The sequence below is a fragment of the Triturus cristatus genome, chromosome 3_1 (assembly GCF_964204655.1).
Source record: "Triturus cristatus chromosome 3_1, aTriCri1.1, whole genome shotgun sequence".
NCBI lineage: Eukaryota > Metazoa > Chordata > Amphibia > Caudata > Salamandridae > Triturus > Triturus cristatus.
The window spans coordinates 1,066,514,350-1,066,540,401 of NC_140583.1; the positions used below are offsets into that span (position 1 = coordinate 1,066,514,350).

The following is a 26,052-nucleotide window of genomic DNA, read 5'->3' on the forward strand; positions in this document are numbered from 1 at the left end:
CAGCAAGGCCTCATTAACATGCAAATGGTCTTTTAAAGACCTGTGAAGTGCTCGGGTGCGGCTGCTTTTTTGCCCGGGAAGCTGTCTCATCCCGGGCTGCCACACACGACGGGGGGGGCTGAAGCCCTGTGAGTCCAATGGGTGTTGCGCGCCTGGAACATGTATTGTATATATTACAACCAACTACTTAATTTATGTCCAGAGTGCTGGTCATCATTTTGATTCCTACATATAAGATCAACAAAAACAAACTACATTCAACAAAAACAAACAACATTCTATTAGAAGACGAAACATACAGCCAAGTTTGCACAGATACATATGGAGAAGGGTGGAGAAGAGTGACAAAAAGAGGAAATAAAGGAGGAGCAGTGAGAAACAGGGAAGGGGAGACAATAGAAGGAAGAGAAGAGATGAAAGTTAGCACAGGAGATGGAAAAAAGATGTAGAGAAGAAGTGAGGTGGAAGGGAAGAACAGGAAGGAATGACAGTGAAGAGAGGATGAGAAACGAGAAGAGGGGGGTGGACAACAAAAGTGGAGCGAAGGGAGACGACAAGTGGAAAGACGTCGGCGTGAATGCCCTTGCATGAGATGGCCCGTAGGATGTAGAGAAGTATCACGAGTTTCCTGGTCTTTAACAACAAGGCAAGGATGGAAAAGAGATAAATGTCTTCAAATAATGTATTTTCACTCGCATAACTGTCTGGTTCTGATGATAAACTGACCCTTAAAGTGTCACACTCAAGGCACTAAAAATGTCACAAATAAAAGTACTGTAGACATAAAAACGTCACACATAAGCAAGCTGAAAACTTTTCACTTTTAGACCTGGAGCCTTTCATCAGTATTGTTTGCTCTCGAGATTCAGCGGTGTCAACATAGCGCTTGCAGAAGTTACAAAGATTTTTTGTTTCCCTTCGAGGGTGATGTATCCTGATGTCCCCATTTCAATTTGGCCACGTTTTGGAGCTTAAAGCTTGGCACAACGGCACACATATGCCTTTCCAATAGTAAACATGGCTCCGTGGGCCGGTATTATTGACTAGAATCGTAGCTAAGCACGAAACCATGCATTGTGCGTGTTGTGCCCTTAATAAACATGGCGCACGTGGTGGTCATTTTGCCTTGGGAAACTGTGGGATGTCAACTTTACGAGAGAGCATGCGGGGGACCATTACAGGATACGGTTGGTTGCAACCCGGACTACCCCAGCTCAGACAGCAGCACGCAGGCGCATTGGTATTTCCTGTCACGCCCTACACTGGCGCATGCGTAGCCGGTGCTGTTTGTGGGCGGTGCAGAGTGTGCGGCGCGTCGGTTCCGCTTTCCGGGGGCGGCGGGGAGGAGGGAGTGGGGGATGGAGGGGCGAGGGCCGGAGGAGAGAGTGGCTAGTCTGTGATCGGAGAGTCCTGAACCCGGAGCCTTGCCAGTGGGATACCCAGCTGGGCCTCAGCAGACCTGTCTCAGCTGATTCCCCCAGACAGTGTTGTGGCTGGTGCCCCCTCGGGACCTCTCTACCCCCGGGGCCCCCTGGAACCGGACATGGCCGCCAACCTGCGGCGTGGAGGAGGTCTGATCGGGCTGATGAAGGACGCCCTTAATCCTCACCATCACCACCTCAACCCGGCTCAGCCGGGGGCCGTGGACAAGCGGACTGTTGAGAAGTGTTGGAAGCTCATGGACAAGGTGAGCGGAGGGTACATCTAGTTGCGATGGGCACAGGCCATGGTCGTGGTTTACAATCATAATATTGCATTATGAGGATAAGCGGACGCTGGCGAAGTCCTAGAAGCTCATGGTTACGATGAAAGGGTACACGACCTGTCTGTGGGGGAGGAAATTATACAGGGCTGGTAAAACCTCCTCAGCGGATGCACCCCTGCCATGGGCCTCCAGTTCGTGGAAGCTTATGGATATAGTTATGGGGGCATGACCTGAGGAAGATGGTAGTGGGTGGGGTGCATCCCCCAACTTGTGCGAACCCCGAATATTTCAGTGGAGCTCGTGAAAAAGGTTGGGAGGAGCAGCAACCAGAGGGAGTGGAGAAACACAAGCCCTGCAAGAGAGTAAAGGATTGCGGACAAGCAATGAGAGTTAATGGACCAGCTGAAGGATGTGCCTAGGTACCCGTTCTGGACATGTGTATATAATCACTGATGCAGGAGTTTTCTTTACTCTCTTAGGAGTTGATGTAGCTTGTGTAATTTTATAGGCACAGAGAAGGTGGGCCTGGAAGAATACCTGGCGAGAAAAGGAGACTGCCCTCCTTGCCTCTAAAAGTGCGTCTGAAAACTGCTGGAATATCCTGGGGATGAGAAGATGGTAATACCTGCCCTTGCTTAGGAAGGTTCCCAGCGGATCAAGTACATGCACCTTGGAGTGGAGAGGGTGTGGACCCTCCTTGTGGGTGACTGTCACAGGAAGAACAGTGTTAGAGAATTAGGCATATTATCTGGAGTTGTAGATCCGTATCCTGATGGCTACGAGGTACGATCATTGCCCTAAAGCAACCATAATCCTATCATTTGCACAGAAGACTTGATCCACACACAATGAAAAGTAAGAAAGCAATTCCACCAGGTAGTCGTAATTTATATATTCCTTTATTCTTTGAGTTATCATTTCTTTCTTCACAGTAGCTAACGCGTTTCGTCCTATTTAAGGACTCCTTCAGGGCTCATCAGTTGTCTTTTGGATAGTGTACGGTTTCGTCTTGCTTTCGTCCCCTCTACCGTGTATTATTCTTTCTGTACAACTGGGATATCAAATTCCCCCATCCCATTGAGGTAATTTCTTATAGATCTTTTCTATGTATCCAATTTGAAGTAGTGGTAACACTCAAAGCTGTATATTCGTCCAAAAATCCGTAACTACGTAGATATTTTATAAATAAGGTCCTTCAATAGGCTCAAGTCATGGTCGACTCATCATCAGGTCACTCAAAGCGGAAACAAGACTTGAGCTGCTGGATAGGTCATCTGTCATTAAATCTATGCAAACTTGCAAAATTGGATACATAGAAAAGACCGATAAGAAATTACCTCAATGGGATCGGGGAATTTGATATCCCAGTTTTACAGAAAGAATAATAGGAGGTAGAGGGGACGAAAGCAAGATGAAACCGTACACTATCCAAAAGACAACTGATGAGCCCTGAAGAAGTCCTTAAATAGGACGAAACGCGTTGGCTACTGTTTAGAAAGAAATTATACCTCAAAGAATAAAGGAATATATTTAAATTACGACAACCTGGTGGAATCGCTTTCTTACTTTTCATTGTGTGCGGATCAAATCTTCTGTGTAACTGTTTTTGTGAAAGTTTCTTTCACTCTTTTAGGAAATCAAGGGGTCTTGTTTCCTTGATCTTCGCACCATAAGTTGACACTACTCCCGTGATATAGATAAGTGCTGTATTGTATCTTAGACCTAATTTGTAAATCCTTTATAAACCTATCATTTGACATTTTCCTTTCCGGGCTCCCTACCTGATAAGAATATATCGCAAGTCAACTTCTCAGTAAATAAGGTGGTTCGTATAAGGTGGGGCTCTCTTGAACCAAAAACGTTATTTGAGGATCTATTTACCACAAATTCAGATAAGAGTTTGGGATTCCTTTCTGTAGGGAAAATTCTGGACAGCTTACTGGGGATTAGCAGAGCAGTCTCTAGTGGGCTCACCTAAAAAAAAAAAAAATACCCAAAGAGCGCAGCGGCCATTTATGGTTTACTCACTAATGTACTGCTCCACTCAGTGTGTTGAAGGCGGCCACAAATGCCATCTCTCGAAATGTCCAGGAAATTAGAAAAGCCAGACTCCAGTATAAGCATGCATTACAGCATAGGACAAAGCTGCATGCCTCAGAAGTTTTAATTAGAGCAGCACAGCTAAACGACTGCAGTCTTTTTTGGGAGGTGGTCAATCGGCCTTTTTTCCAGTATAATTCGTCCTCAAAGATGATAGATTGTCACATCCTTGGGTAAGACTGGGTAAATCCTTATTCTCTAGTGTTTAACCTGGATAGATTGGACAGACAAGATACCAAGGCCAATAGTTTGGCCCTTTAGACTACAAAAGATGCTTGGATAGCGTACCTCGTAGATCTTCTGTAATTGAAGCTATTATGATGCTGCAAATGGGAAGGCCCCAGGCACCGACGAGGTACCAATTGACTTGTTTAAATCTAATGGAGTTTTGAGCCTCATTGTTCACCTGTGTGTTGAGGGCAGCAGTGAAGGAAGGCACAATTATTTCATCTACAGGTTCCATAATAGTGCCCATTTTTAAAAAGGACAATAAGAATTTACCCTCATGTTATTGGCCAAGTTCTCTGATACATTCAACTTTGGTATGTGTTATTTTAATGAAATTGGAAACCTGGACAGAAAGCAATACCTTCTTTTCCACAGTCCAATTTGGCTTTTGGGCAGGACCGGAGACTGTTGAACAAACCCTTAATATAACACTTATTGTAAGTAAGTATGTCAAGGCCAGGAGCAGTACCATGCATGTGGCTTTAATGGACCACTCCTGTGCCTTTTACCTTGTAGATAGGGTTTTGTTGTGGGACTTGATGGAGCAGGCTGGAATCGATCCCTCCCCCTACTTGGCCTTCTCAAGAGTTTGCATTGGTGCACTACAACTAGAGTGCGATATACACAGACCGGAGATTGCACGGCCCCAATTGTCATAAGAGGAGTTGGGCAAGGCTGCATTTTAGCCCCCTTCCGCATCCTCTTTTATATAACTTCTTTGGATTAGCATTAAAGTCATGTAGTAAAAACTTTCCCCTTACTACTGTATGCAGTCGATGCAGTTCTCCTAGTTCGTACGTATGGCAAATGGCATCCAGAAACTTTCAAATGGTTTTAGCAATTTTATGCTTAGCCTTACACTTAAGGTGAATCAGCAAACTTTTATAATGTCATGTGCCCCAAAAATATTAAGTCTAAAACATTTTTTTAATAGAAGAAAGACCCTACGAGAAAGTGCTTACTTATAATTATTCAGGAATATTATTGGGTACCAATAGGAGCTGGAGCAAGTTAATATTTCAAACAACGCAGAAAATGGGGCCACTGGTGACGCAATATTTATATTTGCCTAAAGGCTTGTCCGAAAGCTAATTCGGGAGATGCTTCAGCTATATAAGAGTAAATGTTTCAGTGGGCACTTATGAGGCTGGTGTTTGGGGTTATGTTTCCCCCCTGGGTAACTTCAGGTTGCCGAAAACAGTTTCTTGTGCAGACTACTAGCTGTAACAAAATCTACTGTGAGTCTCATCGCACACATGGAATTGAGTTAAGGTTTTATTGAAGACCAAGTTAATTTGGCCCGCTTCTCTTATGGCTAATCATATGGAATTCCCCCAAGGCCCAATTTTCACAGCAGGTGACAGATTGTGTAAATCTAGAGAACATGTCTGCCATTCCATGGCTGGTTTATGTTAAAAACATTTTTTGCAGCTTGGGCCTCTGTAACTTCTGACCACCCTGAAAACATTGACCGTAGATCTAAAGAGGTTAGTTATAGGGGCATTCAGGTCACTCAAAGCGGAAACAAGACTTGAGGAGCTGCTCGATAGGTCATCTGTCATTAAATCAATGCAAACTTCCGTATCTAGAGACCTGGAGCCCTATCTCAGCTGGATAACTAAACCTGAGCACAGAATTTACCTTACCAGGTTCAGACTGAATATAGTCCTTTGTGTGGGATTTCTCCTTCACACACACAGGGGTTACAGGGTGTTTCCTCTACCTGTTGGCACAGTACTTGCAGGCATCTAGCACACTACAAGCTATAGCACCAGAGCACCGCCACTTCCTAGACCACCAACACCCCCCACCTTTAGTTTCACTGAATATAGTCCTGTTGCTTGTGGCTATTCCTATGGAATGCACCTGGCACACCACTCTTCCATTTTGTCCATATGATGCAGCCAGTGCCCAATCTACTGAGCACTTTGTGCTTATTTGCACATTGTATGAATCACTTTCACTGTTTTGCGCCTTATTCTTTTAAACAAAAAAAAGGGTGTTTCTGTATCTTATAGGGAGGTGTTAATTTATTTGCAAAAATTATCTTCTGTGAAAATTTGTATCTCTGTCCTTAATTACATCGTTACTGCAATCAAATTCAGAAGAAACTATGCACTTTATGTATTAAGTAGACAATAGCTATCCATTTGAGAATCACTGTCAGTGACAATTGGCTTTAAAAAGTATATGTATTTTTAATCTGTTTGGAGTGGTTCATGGTGATGACAGGTTCTGTTTAAGAAATGTTGATATAATTTATCTATTTTAAATGTTTTTGTTTCGTTGTAGTAATTACACAAATGTAAAGTGGTTTTATTTTGTACTTTTATTGTCGTATGTATTGGCAGAATAAAGATATTTTGACTTGATTGACTGTCATGGTGAAGTTCTGGACACACCTGAACAAGGTGTGTTTGTTGGGTGCAGAACTAGCACGTGGCAAATGATTTGGGTTTTGAGAAGGGACACCTTGGGAGAGAGAGTATGCCCTCCAGTACCCCTCCATTGTTTCAACCCTATCATGAGCTAAGAAGGCTGAGCAGAATTGTATGAACTAGTGTAAGGCGGTACATTATGAATCCTGGTGAGCGGGACGCTCCACACGCACACACCACCCAGGACTATGTTCCTAGCATGGTAAAAGAGGATTGTGGAGAAGTTCTTGAAACTCCTAGACAATGCAGGGCATGTTACAGGACTTGGCCTTAGGAAAGGGAATTTGAGGGGAGAGGATTAGCCTATTGGAGTGTTTTTAAATCCAAGTATAAGTGTATCATCGAACCTGATCACAACCTTCTTACCTGTGAGGCTCTTCTCATCCCTGTACATTTGGAGGGCTATTGATCTGTAGACCCCCTGGTCTTAGGGTGCCTTTTCTGCAAGAAATTAAGCAACTTCTAGAGACTCGTAGCTGACCACGCACGAACTGTCCTAGGGGACTTTAATTTCTACTGGGAAGAAAGAGAAAATACAGACTCAAGTACCCTCCTAGAGACACTCGAGAGTATGGGCTTTGCCCAATTAGTAACAGCCCGACCCACAAATCAGGACAGTATTTTTTCCAATGACTCGCGTATCGTTTTTCAACTGACAATACCTATCTGCTCGTCCGACCACAGTGCAGTTCAGTTTGAATTCTTGCCTTCAGTAGTTAGCAAACAACAGAGATCTTCCCAAGGTCCTAGCACATTTAGAAACTGGAAAGGAATTTCAGCTACTACTCTGATTAATGCCTTCGAAAAAACTTCTTGTACTATTTATGAGGACTCTAATTTAGGAGCTGAGGCCTTTGATACATGGATGAAATCAGCAGCGGATATAGTGGCACCTCCTAAAATATACACTCAGAAAAAATGCCGCTCCTTGGTACAATGACAAACAAAGGCATTCAAAACAATGTTGTTGCCGTGCTGAGTGGGCATGGAGACAAACTCGAGAGGATCATGATAGAATTATTTATAAAGCTAGCGTCAAGGAGTATAAAGCTGCGCTTGTGAAAGAAAAATCTTTGTATTGCTCACAGGCAATTGATAACTCTAAATCTACCAAAGAACTGTTTCAGCTGGTACGACAGCTTTCATCCTCTCAATCCTTGGCAGAACCTGACACATCACAAACTTTTTGTGATCAATTAGCCTCCTTTTTTCAGAACAAGGTCACGGACATATACACTGGGCTAGAGGCAAACTCAAATATGCCCACTGTAAATCCAACAATAAACAGCCCTATCAAAGATGGTCCATTGTTGTCTACCGACTAACACAGAGGTCTTCAAATATTCTGTGACCTGACACCCCCTATTCTCATACATATATCTTACGAGAACGCATTCCGGCTCTCCTATGGAGGCATGCCCACCGGTTATCTTACATATGGTTGCCGATACTATAGCAGAACCCCTCTGTAAATTAATGAATATCATCATCCGCTCTGGAATTTATCCCAATTCTTGGAAACAAGCCATAATTAGACCTCTTCTGAAGAAACCAAATCTGGACTCTAGGGACTGTAAGAATTACCGACCCATCTCTCTGCTACCTGTTCCAGCAAAAGTCTTGGAGATACATCTTAATAAGCAGCTTATGGAAATGGCAGATAGGAAATTCTGGCTTAATGAGTCACAGTTTGGTTTCAGAAGGCATGACGGCACAGAAACGGCCCTGGTTTCAGCCTCGGACTACATCAGGCGTAAGGTGGACGAAGGGCAGGGAGTCGTACTAATTCTCTTGGCTCTGACAGCAGCTTTTGACACCATCTCTTCTATGTTGCTGCTGGACAGACTGCGGAGTCTTGGCATCTCTCATCAAGCCCTTGTCCTCATTGCTGACAGGGATATCCCAAAGGGTGAATCTAAAATATTTTCACTCTGACTCCTACTCATTACCTTGTGGAGTCCCGCAGGGGTCTTCCTTGAGTCCCACCCTTTTTAATCTGTATGTGGCACCCCTCGCTACAGTAATCTATTCCTTTGGATTGGAGGTGGTGTCATATGCAGATGATACACAAATTATGGTTTACCACCCCTAAGGGGCTGAGCTCATGGTCAGAGAATATCCGCGGCTGCATGTCCGGAGTAGCAAACTGGATGTCGGCTAACTTCCTCAAACTTAATGGGGAGAAAACAGAGGTGATGGTATTCGGATCAGGGGCAGCCAAATGGAACAGTAATTGCTGGCCTCAATCTTTAGGATGCTGTCTTGTCTTGAGCGAAATGGCCAAGAATCTGGGAGTCTTGATGGATACGGAACTTAGCTTTATGGCTTAAGTGAATCGTACCATCTCCTCATGTTCCTGGCTTATAAGGATGTTAAAAAAAATCTTCCCTTTCATCCAGCGTTCAGCCAGTATCCAGGTAGCTCTGGCTCTGGTAATTGCTAGATTAGACAACTGCAATGCTCTCTACCTGGCTGCCAGTAAGGGCTTACAACATAAACTCCAGGTACAGCAGAAAGCACTGGCAAGGCTCATTCTGGATATTCCCAAAAGACAATCAGCCAAAAAGGGACTAGAACACCTACACTGGCTTCCCTTTTGAGCAACGCATTAGTTTTAAAGCACTGTGTATGGTCCATAAATCACTGCATGCCTCCTATCCTCTGAGACTGAAGACCATGTTCAAATGGTATTCCCCAGGCCGACTACTTTGTTCCTCTCATCAAATGCAACTTTTGGTGCCAAGAACAAAGAAGAAATAGTGGGGGGGATAGGGCCTTTTCAGTGGCAGCGTGTAACCTCTGGAATTCCCTACCTTTGGCACTCAGATCTATTTCTCTCCTGCTCCCGTTCAGAAAAGCCCTTTAGACCTGGCAATTCACAGGCAAACGGTGAGCCGAAGTCCCTCTATCCTTCTTCTGGACGATGTGTTATCTACGGTCTATCTCTAGTGTCTTGATGCCATAAGTCACAAATGGGTGTCTCTGAACGCACCCTTCCCAAATAGAATTCCCTATATTATAAATGTACTCCATCAATAATCGGGGTAAAGACAAAGCCAGGCCCAGAAAGAATTGTACATTACTATACCCTATACCGTAGAAACAGGAAGAAATGTACAGACCATAAAATACCACCAGAAATTGTGAGAAAAAATATGTATGTCACTATTCAAATCATAACATGGATTACAACATAAAGCAGATCTGTTCTAATCAAAAGCACAAGACTAGTAGGAGAGAGATATACTCACTGGGAGAGGTATAGACCGATCCATTGTAAACCCGGCATATGGGATCTGGCGTTTGTACAAAGCTCATGACGAAAGTGAGCGGCTATAGGGCCAGTCTGGGGGAGGGGTGATGCTCTTTGGGGAGCTGCATACTAGACACCCCGGTGGGGTGGTGGATAACAACAGCACAAGGGAATTTAATGTGGGAAACGGTTGAGGCTCTTGGACATATTGAGGGGAGTACCTGGAAATAATGGTTACACAACTGAGAGGGGTACAGTGGGCAAGTGCCATAATTGACATAAGACCTATGAGCTATAAACTCATGCACTTGATGCAGTGCAGTATCCAGAGAGAGACACAGCCCCAAGGAATATTCGCATGAGCATAATAGTGTACCAGAGGGAAGTGCTGTAAGCTCATGGATAAAGAGGATAGAGATGTCTAGGGAAAAAGGTAAAGGCACTGCATGTAAGGTGTAGGGTACACTGGTGCCGCAGCTCTATACCAATCAGATTTAAAGTAAAGTGCTTCTACCACATGGTAGCATTACATTTAGCGCTACTGGAATTTTGTGGCCGTAGAGGGCCAAACTATGCGGCAGGGTTGAGTAAATTATGTGGCATAATGTGGCATGCTTTGTAATAGTATTACTACTTGTAATTTTTAAACTTGGTAACATTGTCTGTACATTGGTTGCGCCTCTTTAGTACCAGTTTAGTCCAAGTATAGCGATTAGCAACAGAAAGGTGATCAGTCTAGCTGTGCAAAGAGCCTTCCACTGTGCACCAACATCACTGAATTTTTTAGTAACTTTTGAACCGTTTGAGCTAGAAACAAATTTGTTTTGGGGTAGAATCTGCTGTTTATGCGCAGATGATGGATTACGTGGCAAATGCGACAAATCTATAATTATGTGAAAATCACAGCAATGCCACAATCGCATAATTCCAGTGACCCTGATTATATTGCATGGTGCAGTTGCATTTTCCATAGTTCTTCGGAACTCTTAAGCAGACCCTTTCAGGAGTATAGGGTGAGTAACAGCTACTGACTTATCAAGACCCTGGTGGTAGAGTACCCATAGGATGTGCATCCAGAATACAGAGCGGCTCCCCATATTGTAGTTGGCAAATTGGCCGGTAATATCTTACGGCACATCTTTCTTGCGATAATATATCCAAATTATGTTTAAAAAAAACATGAAACTAATGATTAGAAACATTAAATATGAAAACTATATGCCAAGATACCTAAAATATTAAAGGGTTTCGCGACTAACCACGCAAAGGAGTACAGATATGAAAACATAAAATATGGTATGGGTTAGTAACCTGGAGCTGCCAATTCACAATCTTACACCTCATGGAAAACCTCAGGTTGATCATAAAACTTTTGAAGCAAAGGAAAAGTGAAAGAACCCAGCAAGTAAGAACAGTGGACGCATGAAGGGGATTGATTTACGTAAGAAAACTCCAGTACATGATCATTATTGAGAAATAAGACAAAACAAAAAAGCAAAGATGGCATATGGAAAGATATGCAGAAAGATAATGGGCATTGGGGCCGGAGATAATAGTATGTTCTAGATTTCAAAGTGGAGTAAAGCTGGCAGAAGAGATTACGGGATTAGAGATTATCTCCTAGATCTGAATTAATTGTCTGCCAATTGAGCATTCCCATGCCCCTTTGACCTAGAAAGCCTATAATAACAGAAGTTCTTTATCTGTTGTACCTTACAGTTCTGGTCTTCATTATGTTAGATATTTCAGGATGCGCTTTTGTTCGGTATCTCCTAACAGCCACATTTCCATTGAACATCAGTGGTGTCTCTGAAAGACACACTACTCTAAAAGGGGGATGACCGAAGCATTGTAACTGCCCCCTCCAACTAAACTTTCCTCTTCAAGAGGACAGCCTCAAACTTTCTCAGGATGCACAGTGCCCACTTCTGTGATTAAGGGCTGGGGTGAGAAATGTAACGTGGGTTAAGTTTCGATTCTTAAATTGGCTAGAAGCTGTCTCGTTTCGTTGTGCCTTGAGTGTGTTTGACAGTCAGAAAATGATGGGGCGAGTGCTAAATTAATACTAGCTGTTGTTGCTTACTCTGTGCTAATTCCAGTACATATTTTCTTTTCTCAGTAAGCGTCTTCAAGCAGGAACCAACTTTATGCAAACCAGCCTAGCTAGCGGTTCCAAAGAAACTGCCTGAACTGTGGCAGCGAGTGTCATAATAGGGGACCCGTTTCATTGTTGATTGTCTTACTTTAAACTTGCATTAGATCTTTTTGTCTCTATTTGTTGTCATTAATGGTTTCCAGGGCTTGTCTAGGGGCAATGTAAGCTGGCAAAGGGATACCTTAGTAGCTGGAGCAAGAAATGCTGGCACTAAGAACTTAAAACAGACTTATTGTAAGTAAAGAATGGCAGAATATTTTCTGAAACATTGCTTCTAGGTCAACAGTTTTCTCTTTTTGTTTTCCTTTGTTAGGGTAAAATGGAAGACCAGGTATCCCTTCTATAATCCCAGTGTTAGACTATGTCAACGTTTCCAGTTATTGTGACAACAAGGGAAGTTAAATGATCTAACAGAGCTGATTTGTAGTTTGTGAGGGATCACAGAGACCTTACTGTCTCACGGAGTCTAAGTGTGACAGTTCACTGGGGGCTTGAACCCTGAAAATACTATGTCGAGGCTCCTTATTTAGTGGAAAACAAGTGGAGTTGAGAAATTTACGGTACTGAGAGTGGTGAGAATGTTGAGTCTGCTGCCCCCAAATTATCTTTAAGAAGCCAAGAATGATGTGAGGATCAAGCCACGCACGATCAGAGTCATCCATGGTGTAACCTTGATTAGGTCTGGTAGGGTTTGGAAGCCTACAGGGAGCAGTGGAAACCCTTCTGCTGCAGGTGAGAAGAGTAAATGCGAGGTTTTGTTTCCAATGTGAGGCTTGAGCGTAAACCAGGCTGAAGGAAGCCTTCTCATGGTGAAATGGGAGTTAACCAGGGGCAAGATTGAACAATTTGTCGGAAAAGTGCAGACCGAGCACAGTGAAGCTGAGGGAATGGAAAAGTCTTGTATATCGATAGCTGCTGACTGCTCTGCTCGGTCAGGGCTAGGAATATTAGAAGGCAGCATCACAAAAGTGATTTGGGCTTGCATCTTGTAAATTAACATTTGTACCTCCTTTTGTAAACTGAACCATGTCTTGCAACTGTGTAGTTGCAAAACCTTGACCAAGAACTCTGCATGTGTACATCTCCTATGGCACCTAATTTGACCTGATTTAAGCCTCCATCTGAGGCGGCTCCCTTATAAATCCCCATGTGCCCCTGTACAATTGACCTCTTTCTTAATTTCTTCTGCCCGTCACCGGATGCCTGGTACTTATCTTCTTCCTGGTGTTTCCTGTTTCTGCACCTCACAATTACTTCTCTTTCTTAATTGTACATGGGGCTATTTCTTTCCTTCCCTTTGTCATGACAGCCCATACTTGTTTTTTCTCTTCTAAACTTGCATTAAACCTCGCAAAATGTGGAACTTCTGATGCATCATCAACTTACCCTATTTCTCAAAGCTGGGTTCCCCACATTCCCGTTTCTGGACTCTGTTTATGTCCTAACTTTCGAAGCCTGTTTTTTTTCACAATCTCGTCCTTGTTTAGATCGTGATGGTTTAGGCTGCTGTCTGTTCAGTCCCAAGTTTCTAACCCCTGATCTCCGCTTTTCTTCAATTTGCTAGTTTTCGTACTCTTGAGACAACACCCACTTCCCTTTGTCACCTCGGTTTGCCTCCAGAGCGCAAGACATTTCTTGCTATATCTTCCCTTTCACTCCCTCGCCCGTCCTTTCCGTGATCAGGACCGCCCCTCTCGATATTCTCACTGATCTGTGTTTATGTCCCGAGCACCCGTGGTTAAGTTAGTTAAAAAATGATCACTGAAAGCCCTTACGCCCACTTGCTCTCTTCTGGTGGGTATTTCAAGGTCGGTGTGTGATTTATTTTTAAGGCCAACCCCCCTCACTTCCTCCAAGGGGCCCTCTAAAAAGTGTTCGCTGCTCAGTGTTCTTCTGGCTGTAGCATTTGCCGGTGTCAGAATCGACCACTGGAGGCTTTAAGCATGTGAACAGGCAGCCGAATTAGTTTCGCTTTAGGGGCCTTTAAGGTCCACTGATTCATCTTGTTCCGTTATTCAGGGGGGAATAATTTCAGCTCCAACCGAAAAGTTCCTTAGTATTAGTCAATAGTCGGACTGGTATGAGACATAGTGTTACTGTACCTTAAAATATGCACATGACAAAACCTTCCTCGGAGCATGGAGACTTCCCACGGATATACGTCTCACCCTCCTCACACCAACTGATGAGGATGCCTCATCCTTTCTGTAAGGCTTTTCCTGTCGCCCAGTATATACTGTTCATTATTGTACCTCAGCAGAGGATTCTTGTATTGAATTAATATTCATTTTCTCTACCAAAAAACCTTTGTGTGTGTTTTTTTTTTTTTTTTTTTTTTAAATGCAGATTGTTAAATTGTGTGTTGCAGCATTCCACAGTTTGTTTCTGTACTTCGAAAACTGATTATGGCAGCACACTGTTGCATCAGACAGTTTTCCTTCCTCTTTGAAAAATATTGCATTTGCCTGTGTAACACTGGCTACTTGCCTTGCATTTTCCTGAACTTGGTGCCACAGTAGCGCCCATGGCCGTTGCTCTGCAATAGCCCTTGGAGGCGCTTATCTTTATTGGTTTGTTTTGTGTCCTGTCCTTTCTTCTGGTACCCACTTTCTGGACATCTTTTCTCGTTCCCTTTTGGAACATCTGAATACTGCTTCTTGCAAGTCTTCTGTGATGGTTTCGACAATGTTTTTATGGTCACTTTACCCAACTTTCTAAAACTGGCATGCTTCCCTGGCCACTGAAGCTTATCCTGGCTAATTCGATTCATCTCACACTGCATTATACCTGAAAATGTCACGTTACCTGTTGCATTATCACTTGCCTTTTATAACTACCTTTTAGTTTCATTTTTTAAACTCCCTTTATTCACTTCTCTCAAGAAATGATCACATTTGTGACCTAGAAAATGTTCTGTAGCTGATGGCGATCTATCGAGAGCAGCATATGAGTGTATGTATACCATGAAGTACATCCTGGGCCACTGAATTTATAAGGTTGTGCAGCTGCAGTGTTTTTCACAGAATTATAGATTTGCAACATAATCCGTCATCTGCTATATAATCTGCAGAGTTTAACAAAAAAAGTTGTTTCCTGCTCGTACAGAATAAAAGTTCCTAAAAGCCGAGTGACGCGTGTTGCTGCGTAGCAGAAGGACCTTTGCAAAGGGTGATTGGTCACCTTTCTGTGTTGCTTATTGCTATATTTTGGTATTAAACTGGTACTGGTGAGGGGTAACCCATACTCGCTGCGTTAACAAGTTTTAAAATGGCAAACTAATGAAGTAATGCTACTGCAAAATGTGCCATATTGCACTACATAATTAGCTTTTTCATGCCGCAAAAGTTTCTCAACCCTGACACAATAATTTGGCCCTCCCCTGCATCATAATTCCAGTGGCCCTAATTACATCTTCTGTTTTATTTATTTGCAGAGTTTTATATAGTGCTGGCTAGACACAGAGGTATCAGAGCGCTTTACATGAGGATCAGCGAGTTACAAGTTACAAAATTACATCAGTTACAGCAGCCAAGTATAACATAGGAGAAAAACAGTGCATACACAATAACATGGGTTATTAGCGCATAGTATAGCCAAGACACACGTCAAATCAGGCATGGAAGGTAATGGGGGAATGGTAAAAAGGGGTAAGGAATGCATGTTTTGCATTCCTGCGCTTGGAAGATACTGTTGTGGGAGGGTGAGTTTGGTTGAGCTTTCAGAGTAGTTGGTGTCTGCTGGTGTTTGGTCAGTTTACAATGGATTTTTTGGTGGGGTACGTTCCCCAGCTATGGTTTACCATTTGGAGTGAGAGGATTTTTTGGGCTCTAAGAGCTTGTTACCGATTGCGTTTAATTAAATGTAACGACTAGGAGCTTTTGAAATAAAAACAAGTGATTGAAATGAAGGCCTCCTATCATCCCTTTCAGCTTCACTCAGCCATTGTAACCATACTTTGGTGCCCCAATGGTGGTTCAGCTCTTGGAAGAACTTTTTTTTTAAACCCATTTTCTTGATACTTAGATTTTTAGGTTGGGTTTCAAAAGACCTATTGTAGGCTTATCTGAGCAAATAGCCTACCTTTTGCTTACCACTGGTTGGCTTGGTCACTTAAATTTCTTTGCTTCCTCTTTGATACCCTTTCGTGTGGCAGCTTGACAGGACACAAACATGTAATACCGCCTTTTTTTCTTTTATTTAACAGCATTTGGAAAAAAACATTGGAAAAGGCCAAAAGGGGAGACCTATTTGGCTATGCTAATACCCGTTTAGTTCTCCTTTGGGGTAGAATTGTATTTTAGTTTTTATAAAACACAGCCTCCAGTAATTTGTGCTTGGAGCATCAAACATTTTTTCCATGGGTAGAACAAAGCTCTGTGAACTTTTTTCTGAATTGTGCAGATTAAGTAACTGAGACTGTCTGCCTTCTCTAAATGGAGTCCAACTACGTGGTTTGTATAACATTTCTTTGCCATCTTGATATTAATTACACTGTTTTCGCCTGTTACTGAGGTGAAAATAAGTAATACTGGGTTAAAGGCTTTCTAGCCTGTTTATTTAGTTGGTTGCTTACTAAGTATTTGTAGCAACTTCCCACCAAGAAGGCACCAGAGTGTTTACACTGAACAGTTTAGGGATGAGAGTAGGAATGCATGAGATCGTATTAAAGGTTGATCATTGGTGAACATGTTAGAACGCACATAATGTGCTAGTAGGCAACATGAAGATTGAGACTCTATTCAAGGAATCAGGAAGCAGTTAAATGCAACATCTGGGAAAAAAAACAGGTTCTGGGAAAAAAAAAGATGGTAGTGTGGTTGTAAGAGTTCAAAAACCAGTTCAGACATGTTAACGAGTGAGAGCAATTCAGCACCTGCTCATCAATCAGGCTGGTTTCTAGGGTAAACCGGTTTTAACATCTGCACACTTAATGTCAATTGTATGTACGTTTCTTGAATCTTGGTGCAATGGAGTAATACCTTGCCTTAATACCTGAAGCAAAAACAGCAAGGTGATGGATGAAATGCTTGAAATAATCTCAGCCGCTGGCAGTCGCTTGGGGCCACATCCTAATCCATTGTTTTTCACCCACCATTTCACCTCAGTTTGCATCCAGCCCTATACAAATCAGCATTGTCCCTGTTCCTCATGGGAACAGCCCAGCTCGAACTGCCAAGCCGTATATGTCCTCCCTGAACCGAAACACCAACAATCCAGGACGAGTTTTGCCCTGGTAGTGGGCTGTTCAGCAGTAGCGTAACAACTTGAGGGGGGTGCCCTACAAGGTACATGGAGAGTCCTCCCTCCAGACTCAACCAGGAGCTCTCCGGCCAGGGTATTGTGCTGAAGGGGGGGGCGCCTCTGGCGGCTTGCCCCCCACCCCTGCACCGCGGGGGCTGCTGGAGCCTATGTTATGCCACTACTCCTCCGCCATTTCCATTGAACATCAGTGGTGTCTCTGAAAGACGCTATACTCTAGAAGGATCATTTTAATGTTTGCAGGTATGGCACTCCTCTGAGTTAAGGGATGGTACATTGCCAACCTTAATGGAATTGTGATCTAATCATTGTGCTATCTCATCCGGGTTACATAGAGCTCTTAGAAGATCTATTAAACCAATTTCATTTACAGCAACAATCTCAAGAAGGTTGTAAGAGATGAGTACAGTTCCCCCGTTGCAAGTGCATGCCAGGAGCTCGTTTTGCTTACGTGTGCAGGATTTCGTTTTGTAAAAACAGTTGATGGACAGAATGCAGAACAATGACTTACATTCACGCCAGTACAGAGATCTGGGCCTAAATCCATTGTTTTTTTGCTCACCATGCTGTTCCAGTTTGAACCCAGCCATATGCAAATCAGTCTTGACCCTATAACTCATGGGAACAGTCCAGCCCGAACTGCCAAGCCAGGTCCTCCCTGGTCTGGAAACAAGCATCCTAGGACCGGTTTCAGGGTTTCACCCCTCTTCAGCCAGGATAGCTTGATTCGAGTGGCATGGAGAGCACCCTTCCCACTAAGGGTGACAAATGCAAAAACAACAGTTGATGGACAGAATGCAGAAACAACAGTTGATGGACAGAATGCAGAACAATGTCATACATTCATACATTCACCCCAGTACAGAGATCTGGGCCTAAATCCATCGTTTTTTTGCTCACCATGCCGTTCCAGTTTGAACCCAGCCATATGCAAATCAGTCTTGACCCTGTGCCTCATGCGAACAGTTTGTCTTTTGGATTTCGTTTTGTGGCAGCATGTCCCCGATTTTTAGATATTATATGAATTAAGTGGCCTGCTATCAGTTTCAGATGCCCTGCTTACTTTCGGAGAGGTCAATCAATCAATTTATATAGCGCGCTGCTCACCCGCTAGGGTCTCAAGGCGCTGGGGGGGGGGGGGGGTCCGTTACTGCTCGAAAAGCCAGGTCTTGAGTTGCTTCCTGAAGGAGAGATGGTCCTGGGTCAGCCGTGGGTGGATGGGGAGGGAGTTCCATGTCTTGGCTGCCAGGTAGGAGAAGGATCTTCCTCCGGCGGTGACTCTGCGAATGCGTGGTGCGAGGGCGAGGCTGTTCGATCGCAGCTGGCAGGTGGGCGTGTAGAAAGGGAGGTGGTTGTTGAGGTACTTGGGGGCCCAGGTCGTGGAGGGCCTTGTGTGCGTGGGTGAGGAGTCTGAACGTGATCCTCTTGCTGACGGGGAGCCAGTGCAGGTCTCTCAGGTGGGCGGAGATGTGGTTGTGGCAGGGGATGTCCAGGACGAGTCGTGCGGAGGCGTTCTGTATGCGCTGGAGTCTTTTCTGTAGTTTGGCTGTGGTTCCTGCGTAGAGGGTGTTCCCATAGTCCAGTCGGCTGGTGACGAGTGCCTGGGTGACCGTCTTCCTGGTTTAGGTGGGGATCCATCGAAAGATCTTTCGGAACATGCGCAGGGTGTTGAAACAGGATGACGAGACGGCGTTGACTTGTTTGGTCATCGAGAGGGAGGAGTCCAGGATGAAGCCCAGGTTTCGTGTGTGGTCTGTTGGCTTGGGGGTGGGGCCCAGGGCAGGGGGCCACCAGGAGTCGTCCCAGGCGGAGGGGGATGATCCCAGGATGAGGACTTCAGTCTTGTCTGAGTTCAGTTTCAGGCGGCTGTTCTTCATCCACTCGGCGACGTCTTTCATTCCTTCGTGTAGGCTGGCTCTGGCGGGGTCGTTGGTGAAGGAGAGGATCAGCTGGGTGTCGTTGGCGTAGGAAATGATGTTAAGGTTGTGTTGGCGTGCGATGGCTGCGAGGGGGCTCATGTAGACGTTGAAGAGGGTGGGGCTGAGCGAGGATCCTTGAGGTACGCCGCAGGTGACTTCGGTGGCCGCGGACCGGAACGGGGGGAGGTGGACTCTGGGTTCTTCCGGCGAGGAACGAGATGATCCACTCCAGTGCCTTCTCTTGGATTCCGGTGTTGCTGAGGCGCTGTGTTAGTGTGTGGTGGCAAACTGTGTCGAACGCTGCAGAGAGGTCCATGAGGATGAGGGCAGCTGTTTCCCTGTTGTCGAGCAGGGATCTGATGTCGTCGGTGGCTGCGATGAGGGCGGTCTCGGTGCTGTGGTTGGCTCGGAAACCGGACTGTGAGGGGTCGAGGGATCCGTTCGTCTCGAGGAAGGGGGCGAGCTGTTTGACGGTCTTCTCGATGACTTTGGCAGGAAAAGGGAGGAGCGAGATGGGGCGGAAGTTCTTGAGGTCGGTGGGGTCCGCTGTCAGTTTCTTCAGGAGGGCGCTGAGCTCGACATGCCTCCAGCTCTCCGGGAAGGTGGCGGTGGTGAAGGAGATGTTGATGATGTCCCGGGGTTGGGGTGTGATGATGGAGTCTGCCTTGTTGAAGACGTGGTGGGGGCAGGGGTCGGTAGGGGATCCGGAGTGGATGGTGTTCATCGTGCGGGTGGTGTCTTCGGTGCTGACCGGGGTCCAGTTGCAGAGGGTGGTGGTGGTGGGGGGCGTTGGTTTGGTGGTTGGGTGCTTTGTCTGTGCGCCGAAGCAGTTGTGTATGTCAGCGATCTTGCGGTGGAAGAGTGAGTCGCAGAGGTCCTGCGAGGGTGTGATGTCGTTGTTTCCGGCGCTGGGGTTGGAGAGCTCTTTGACGATGCTGAAGAGTTCCTTGCTGTTGTGGGTGTTGTTGTCCAGTCGTTATTTGAATGTTGTTCTTTTGGTGGTGCGGATCAGCTGGTGGTGTATGCGGGTGGCGTTCTTGAGGGCTGTCATGTTTTCTGTAGTCTGGTCGTGGCGCCAGGCTTTCTCGAGGGTGCGGCAGTTTTTCTTGGATGTTTTGAGTTCGTTGGTGAACCACGAGGCTTTCTTGCTGCTGGGTCTGCTGGGTGGGTTCTTTAGAAGTGCGAGGTCGTCGGCGCAGTTAGTGAGCCACTGTGTGAAGTTGCGGGCTGCTTCGTTGGGGTCCGTTGCGCTGGCGGGAGGGTTCTGGCTGAGGGAGGTGGTGAGCTGGTCGGCGGTGATCTTGTTCCAGCTCCTGCGGGGAACCTGTTGCGGGTGGTGGTGGGTCGTGGTTTTCCTGAAGTTGAAGTGGACGCAGCTGTGATCAGTCCAATGAAGTCCGGTGGAGTGGCTGAAGGAGATGCGCTTGCTGGCGGAGAAGACTGGGTCAAGCGTGTGGCCGGCGTAGTGGGTGGGGGTGTTCACCAGTTGCTTGAGTCCGAGGTTGTCCAGCAGGGTGGTAGTGTTGCTGTCATTGTTGTTCTCCAAGTGGAAGTTGAAGTCCCCTAGGAGGATGTAGTCGGAGGAGGTGAGGGGGTGCGGGCTGATGAAGTCTGCGATGGCTACGCTGAATTGTGTGCGTGGTCCCGGGGGTCTGTAGATGAGAGTGCCTCTGATGGTGGTCTTGGGGTCGGTGTGTATCTGGAAGTGAAGGTGCTCGGCGGCGTTGAGGGTGTCGTCGGAGTTGGTCGTGATGCGGATGGTGTTCCTGTGGACGATGGCGATGCCTCCGCCGGTCTGGTTGACGCGATCCCTCCGGGTGATCTTGTATCCGTCCGGGATGGCTATGGCGATGTCGGGGGCTGAGGAGGCGTTCATCCAGGTTTCCGTGAGGAAGGTGACGTCTGGTGATGTTGTGTCGAGCAGGTTCCAGAGTTCGACGGCGTGTCTGTGGACGGAGCGGGTGTTGATCAGGATGCACTTGAGGTGGTTGTTGCTGGTGCCTGGCCTTTCAGGTGCGGTGCAGGTCCGGAGGCAGGTGAAATTGCAGGCTTGGCAGGTGAAGGGTCCGTGGATGCGTTTCGGGCTGGCTCGGTAGCAGGCAGGGTTCCGGCCGGGTTTGAGTGCGTTGAGGGTGGCGGCGGCGTAAGTCCGTCGTGTGGGCTGGCATCGTCGGGGGCCAGGGGTCCTGGTGCTGGGCGCGGTCCAGGTGCGGACGGGCGCAGACGGGCTTGCCTTTAGCGCGCCAGCGGCGCGCCCGCTGCGTGCGTCCTCTGTGCGGTTGCCATAAGAGGGAGGAGGGGAGGAGTGGTCAGCTGGGAGGCGGGAGGGAAGAGCCAATGGGTGTAGGGGGGCGGGGCCACACGGGAGGCAGCGGCGGGAAAGACGGGGAAAGCGGGAGGGGAGAAGGGCCAAGAAGCACGGGACGCTCACGAATGCGCGGGGTACAGAAAGAAGAGAGGGGGCGGCACACGAGGCACTCACTAAAAAGCGGGGTACAGAAATAAAACCGGCAAGGGCGGCAGGCACACGAGTATAGAGCCACCAGGCAGGCCAGGCGGCGATCGAGTAGAGCGCTGGTCTGGGGAGGATCTGGCGGCAAAGCGGGCAGGCAGGCGGAGCTGCAGCGGTGGGGAAGTGACCTACCAGAGGGTCAAGGGTCACTTCCCCTTGAGGTGAAGCTCATTGAGTCCTGCAGGTTAGGCTGGCAGAGTATTTATTTGCCCTGTTTATGGTGTACCTAGTGGAATCCATGAAAATAAAATTTACAATTTGCTGAACCTTAGAATATTTCCTCAGACTGTATTCCCCCATCCCTTTCCTACTTTCCGGAGAGGAAATTATTATACGCTCTGAGATTCAAGATCTTGTCACTGGTCCTACAGGCGATCGATTCACTGTGATGTCAGACACTGCACTAGATGTGTGGAATTGTGGTTTTAGGCATGCCTGTCACACTATCCGTGGGCGGCTTTCTGAAAAAAAAATTCTACTGTTACAAGACGGCCTCCGTTGGGCATCCAGCAGTGCAAAATCCCTTTCAAAGATGGCTACCGCAGATCACGTGCGTTCCAGATGTCCATCTGTGAATAGAGTTTTTTAAAGTTTAATAAATTGCTTTAAACATTTTCCACCATGGCTACATGTGCATCTGTGGTGGCCTTTTAATGTATTATGTAATATTTCAGAAACTCCTTTTAAAGATTGCTGCCACGGAAGCACTTGTATTCATAACATAAGATGTGTATTTGTAAAGCGCAGGTTCACCCAAGGGTATCTTGGCGCTTTATAACAGATGTTTATTGTTGCCCAACTCAATGGTATTTAATTATCTTATCGACCTCAGAAGGATGAAAGGCTGAGTGGACCTGCTGGGATTCCAACTAGTGACCATGAGGTCGAAAACAGCCCCTACAGTTGACACATTAGTCCACTAAGCCACCAGCCAAGTATGATTTGCCTATGTGTGGACTCTTTTTTTTATTTTTTATTCCTCCTGTAAACGTATAATCGTGCCACAAATCTATATACGTACTAAATGCAGTTTGGCGAAAGTTCTGCATTGGAGTTTCCTTGTCACTCATTAGAAATAACGTTCTATTCATTTCTCTTGAACATGTTTGAAATAAAAAACGTTTAATAGTCTTATCAAATCTCCTCTTTGATGTTGTTTCCTTTTTCCTTTGATGTGATCAAAGGACCAGTAAAACCCTATGCATCTGTCTAAGGGGAGCGAAGATCACTAACTTTATGTATGACATCTACCTCTTTGTTTGATTCAAGGCTTTCTAATTTTTAGGTCTTGCCTGAGAGCCAGCGCATGCGCTGTCTCAAGTGAGACATTTAGTAACTGGTTTTGAAAGTGCGACCCAGAGGCTTTTGCCGGCCACCAGCTTGCTGTTACGCGCAGAAGCGCGCGTGACGTGCACAGCTGCCATCTGGCTTTCATCCGCTTTTTTTCCTTTCACTTTCGCGCCGCGCGGCCATTGCTTGTTGTTTTTTTTTAACTTTGAGCGTGATGCGCGCCCGGCCAATGCTTGTTTATTTTTATTTACTTGAGCTATTTTTCTCGTGGCACTCGTGCTTTAACTCGCTCTCTTTCTCCTCCCACCCAGCAAGTCTCTGTCTTGCTGCCCTCGCCCCACACCCCTCCCCACCGTCATCGCTGGTTTAAAAAGTAGGCTCCTCTCAGCGTTTCATTTATTGACATTGTTGTGCACTCGTGCTTTCACTCGCTCCCTTTCCCCCCCCCCCCCCGCCCAGCACGTCTCTTGTCTTGTTGCCCCCGCCCCACACCCCTCCCCACCATCACCGCTGGTTTAAAAAGTAGGCTCCTTTCAGCGTTTTATTTATTGACATAGTTGTGTTTGTGTGTTTGAGGCCCAAATACGGAGTTTCCCAATCCATCTTGCCAGAACGCATGAATTAATTTCACCTCCCGCCCGTCATTCTATTTGTTGTTCATATGTTCACACTGTGATTTACGATTATTTAAATTTACTTGAAATGTTTTGTTTGTGGCGTTCTTGTTTCCAGTAGCTAATAAAGAAAGTTGCTCGCATTTCTTCTTTCATCTCCAACCTACCACTTCTCCATGTTGCTGCCTTCCGTCGCCTCCCTGCTGCTCAAGCTCAATTTAGGATTTATCTTATATGTTTTGTTCGAGACTCTTCCTATTTGCTCCCACCGAGCACTTTTCTGTATTGCTGCCCCACCCCATACCCTTCCCCACCCTCCCTGCTTGTTTAAAGGGTATGCTCCTTACAGCGTTCTGGTTTTTTTTTTAAAACAAAATGTTATTGTTTTATTTTTCATCACAGCATATATTTACATAAATTAGCAAATCTGTGTATTGTACATTATATGACAGTCCAGACAACATATTCTAACAGTGCTCATGATACACCTTACAAAAGCCAACCGTCTTTCGTTACAGGCAGCGTTATTAACTTCTACTTGCTCCATGATTTAACCTTTACTAAGCCAATCTGAGGATAGTGTGGTAGCATACCAACTCGCCTATAACAGTACAGGACTTTGCGCACTCTTATATTGCTGTCTTACCTGGACATAGTATACTTAAAAACCCCACAACTGTAGTTCACCCACACCCCACCCTCTGATCCTGCATATGTACATAAACAAAAAAAATTCTCTCCAGATTCGCTCGCCAGCACTGGCTCAAACATTTTCCGCATTTTCATCTCACTGATACAGATACCCAGGGTCAGGCCATTCGAATCTATAGGTGCAGTCTTCACCTTAGGTATTACTGAGATTAGTGTCTAAGGGTATGTCCAAAGATCTACATGCCTCCAACATGATGTCTCAGTCCATCGCAATCGGGGCTTGAGCAGTCCCCTGGCCTCTTCCCGCCTCAGTGCAGCGCTCTCTGCAACACCCCACCGCATCAGTTCGCTGTGCCATGCATGAATAGGTGGCGTCTTCGACTTCCACCGCATGGTGATCGCTTGCACCGCCAAGAGGAGCGCCAGGTTTTCAAATCTATATTGCACTTTATACTTGGAAGTTCCTTTCCGTAGTTCAAGGATACAGCTCCCCACCGTAGCATCTATTTCCCTCTTTGTGATTTCCGCAGTGTGTCCCCGAATCAAGGCCCAATATCTACCGATCTGCGGGCAGGACCATATCATGTGTGCTAGGTCTGCTCCCTCTGACTGGCATCCAGGGCAGTGGTGACGTGCGGTCGGGTACATCCTGTCGAACCTACGTGGTGTAAGGTACGCTCTGTGCAGTATCATAGTTTGAGTATATTTAAAGCGCGCATTCCGTGATACCCTTTTGGGGTGTTCCAACACTTTCTCCCATTCCTTATCTTCAAGCGCCCTGTCCATGTCCCCCTCCCAGACGGTGCAAAGCGGTGTCAGATCTACTTGTGCATGGGAGCGTAGACCTACGTATAGCCACCTAATGAGATGACGTCTCCTACCCATGTAGTACAATGTTTTGACTAGGTCATTAGTGGGGGGCTTTTGTCTCTGCGGGGCCCAGTACTTTTGGACATATTGTAGCAGTGCGGCATGTTAGAGGAATAGATAATCGGGTGCTCCCGTTTCCCAAACAAAATTATCGTGGTCTAGTAACATCCCCTCACCGAAGAGGTCTGCAACTGTAGTGACCGCTACGTCCACCCAGGGTGTAAGCCTGCACATGGACAGTCGTCCGCCCTGTAAGGTAATACCAAGCAAAGGGATGTTACCAGTATAGGCCGGGGAGACCCCTGTAAACTGCAGCGCTGCCCTCCAACATCGCAATGTCGTGTGCAGAAGTGGGGGAAGGCCCCGCGGCATCTTGCTATGCGGCAATAAAAGGGTGTCTAGCGTCCCCTTACCTATATCGCGCTCAGTCAGCCCCATCTCCTGCAAGTTATGCCCTGCTATCCAAAAGGATAACCACTGTAGTTGACAGGCATAAATATATGCCCTAAATCAGGTACCCCTAGACCCCCTCCAGCCGTGCTGCAACTTCTTTAGGCTAATCCTCCGCCTGCCTGACCCCCAAATAAGGTCAACCAGCAAGGTGTTCATCAATTTAAAAGTTCGGGAGCATAAGTGGTATGTTCGTTAAATAATAGAGTAGTCGCGGAAGGACCAACATTTTGGCAATCGCTGCCCTGCCTGCCACTGAAAACGGAAGGGATGTCCAGAAGTTAATGCTAGATCGTATGGCTCTCAGAGCTCTGTTCAGGTTGCCTTCTAGCATATCCGTTTGGGTCCTATATACATGTATGCCTAAGTTCTTAAATTTGTGGGAGGCAACCTTAAACCTCAGCAAGCCAAATCGAAAGTCCGGTAGAGGCGCCTGCTCTTTAAAGAAGAAAACCGTCGATTTCGCCGGATTAATAGCTAGACCTGACAGTCTCTCAAAGGAGGCGAAGAGCGCAGCCATAGCATCCATAGGGGAGCGGAGGTCGCGCAGGTATAGTATATCGTCGGCATATGCCGATAGCAGGTGCGTGGTGTCGCCTACAGTGATC

The 26,052-nt window shown here is 46.1% G+C and overlaps 1 protein-coding gene across 1 annotated transcript in view; it reads left to right on the forward strand.

The window, feature by feature from the left end:
• Positions 1 to 1,252: 1,252 nt before the first annotated feature.
• The window catches only part of CBL (Cbl proto-oncogene), a 295,087-nt gene continuing 270,287 nt past the window's right edge, over positions 1,253 to 26,052 (forward strand). The window contains exon 1 of the mRNA XM_085645920.1: positions 1,253 to 1,687. Coding sequence (XP_085502046.1) covers positions 1,544 to 1,687 — 144 coding nt within the window. The 5' untranslated portion in view covers positions 1,253 to 1,543. The remainder of the gene's footprint in view (positions 1,688 to 26,052) is intronic.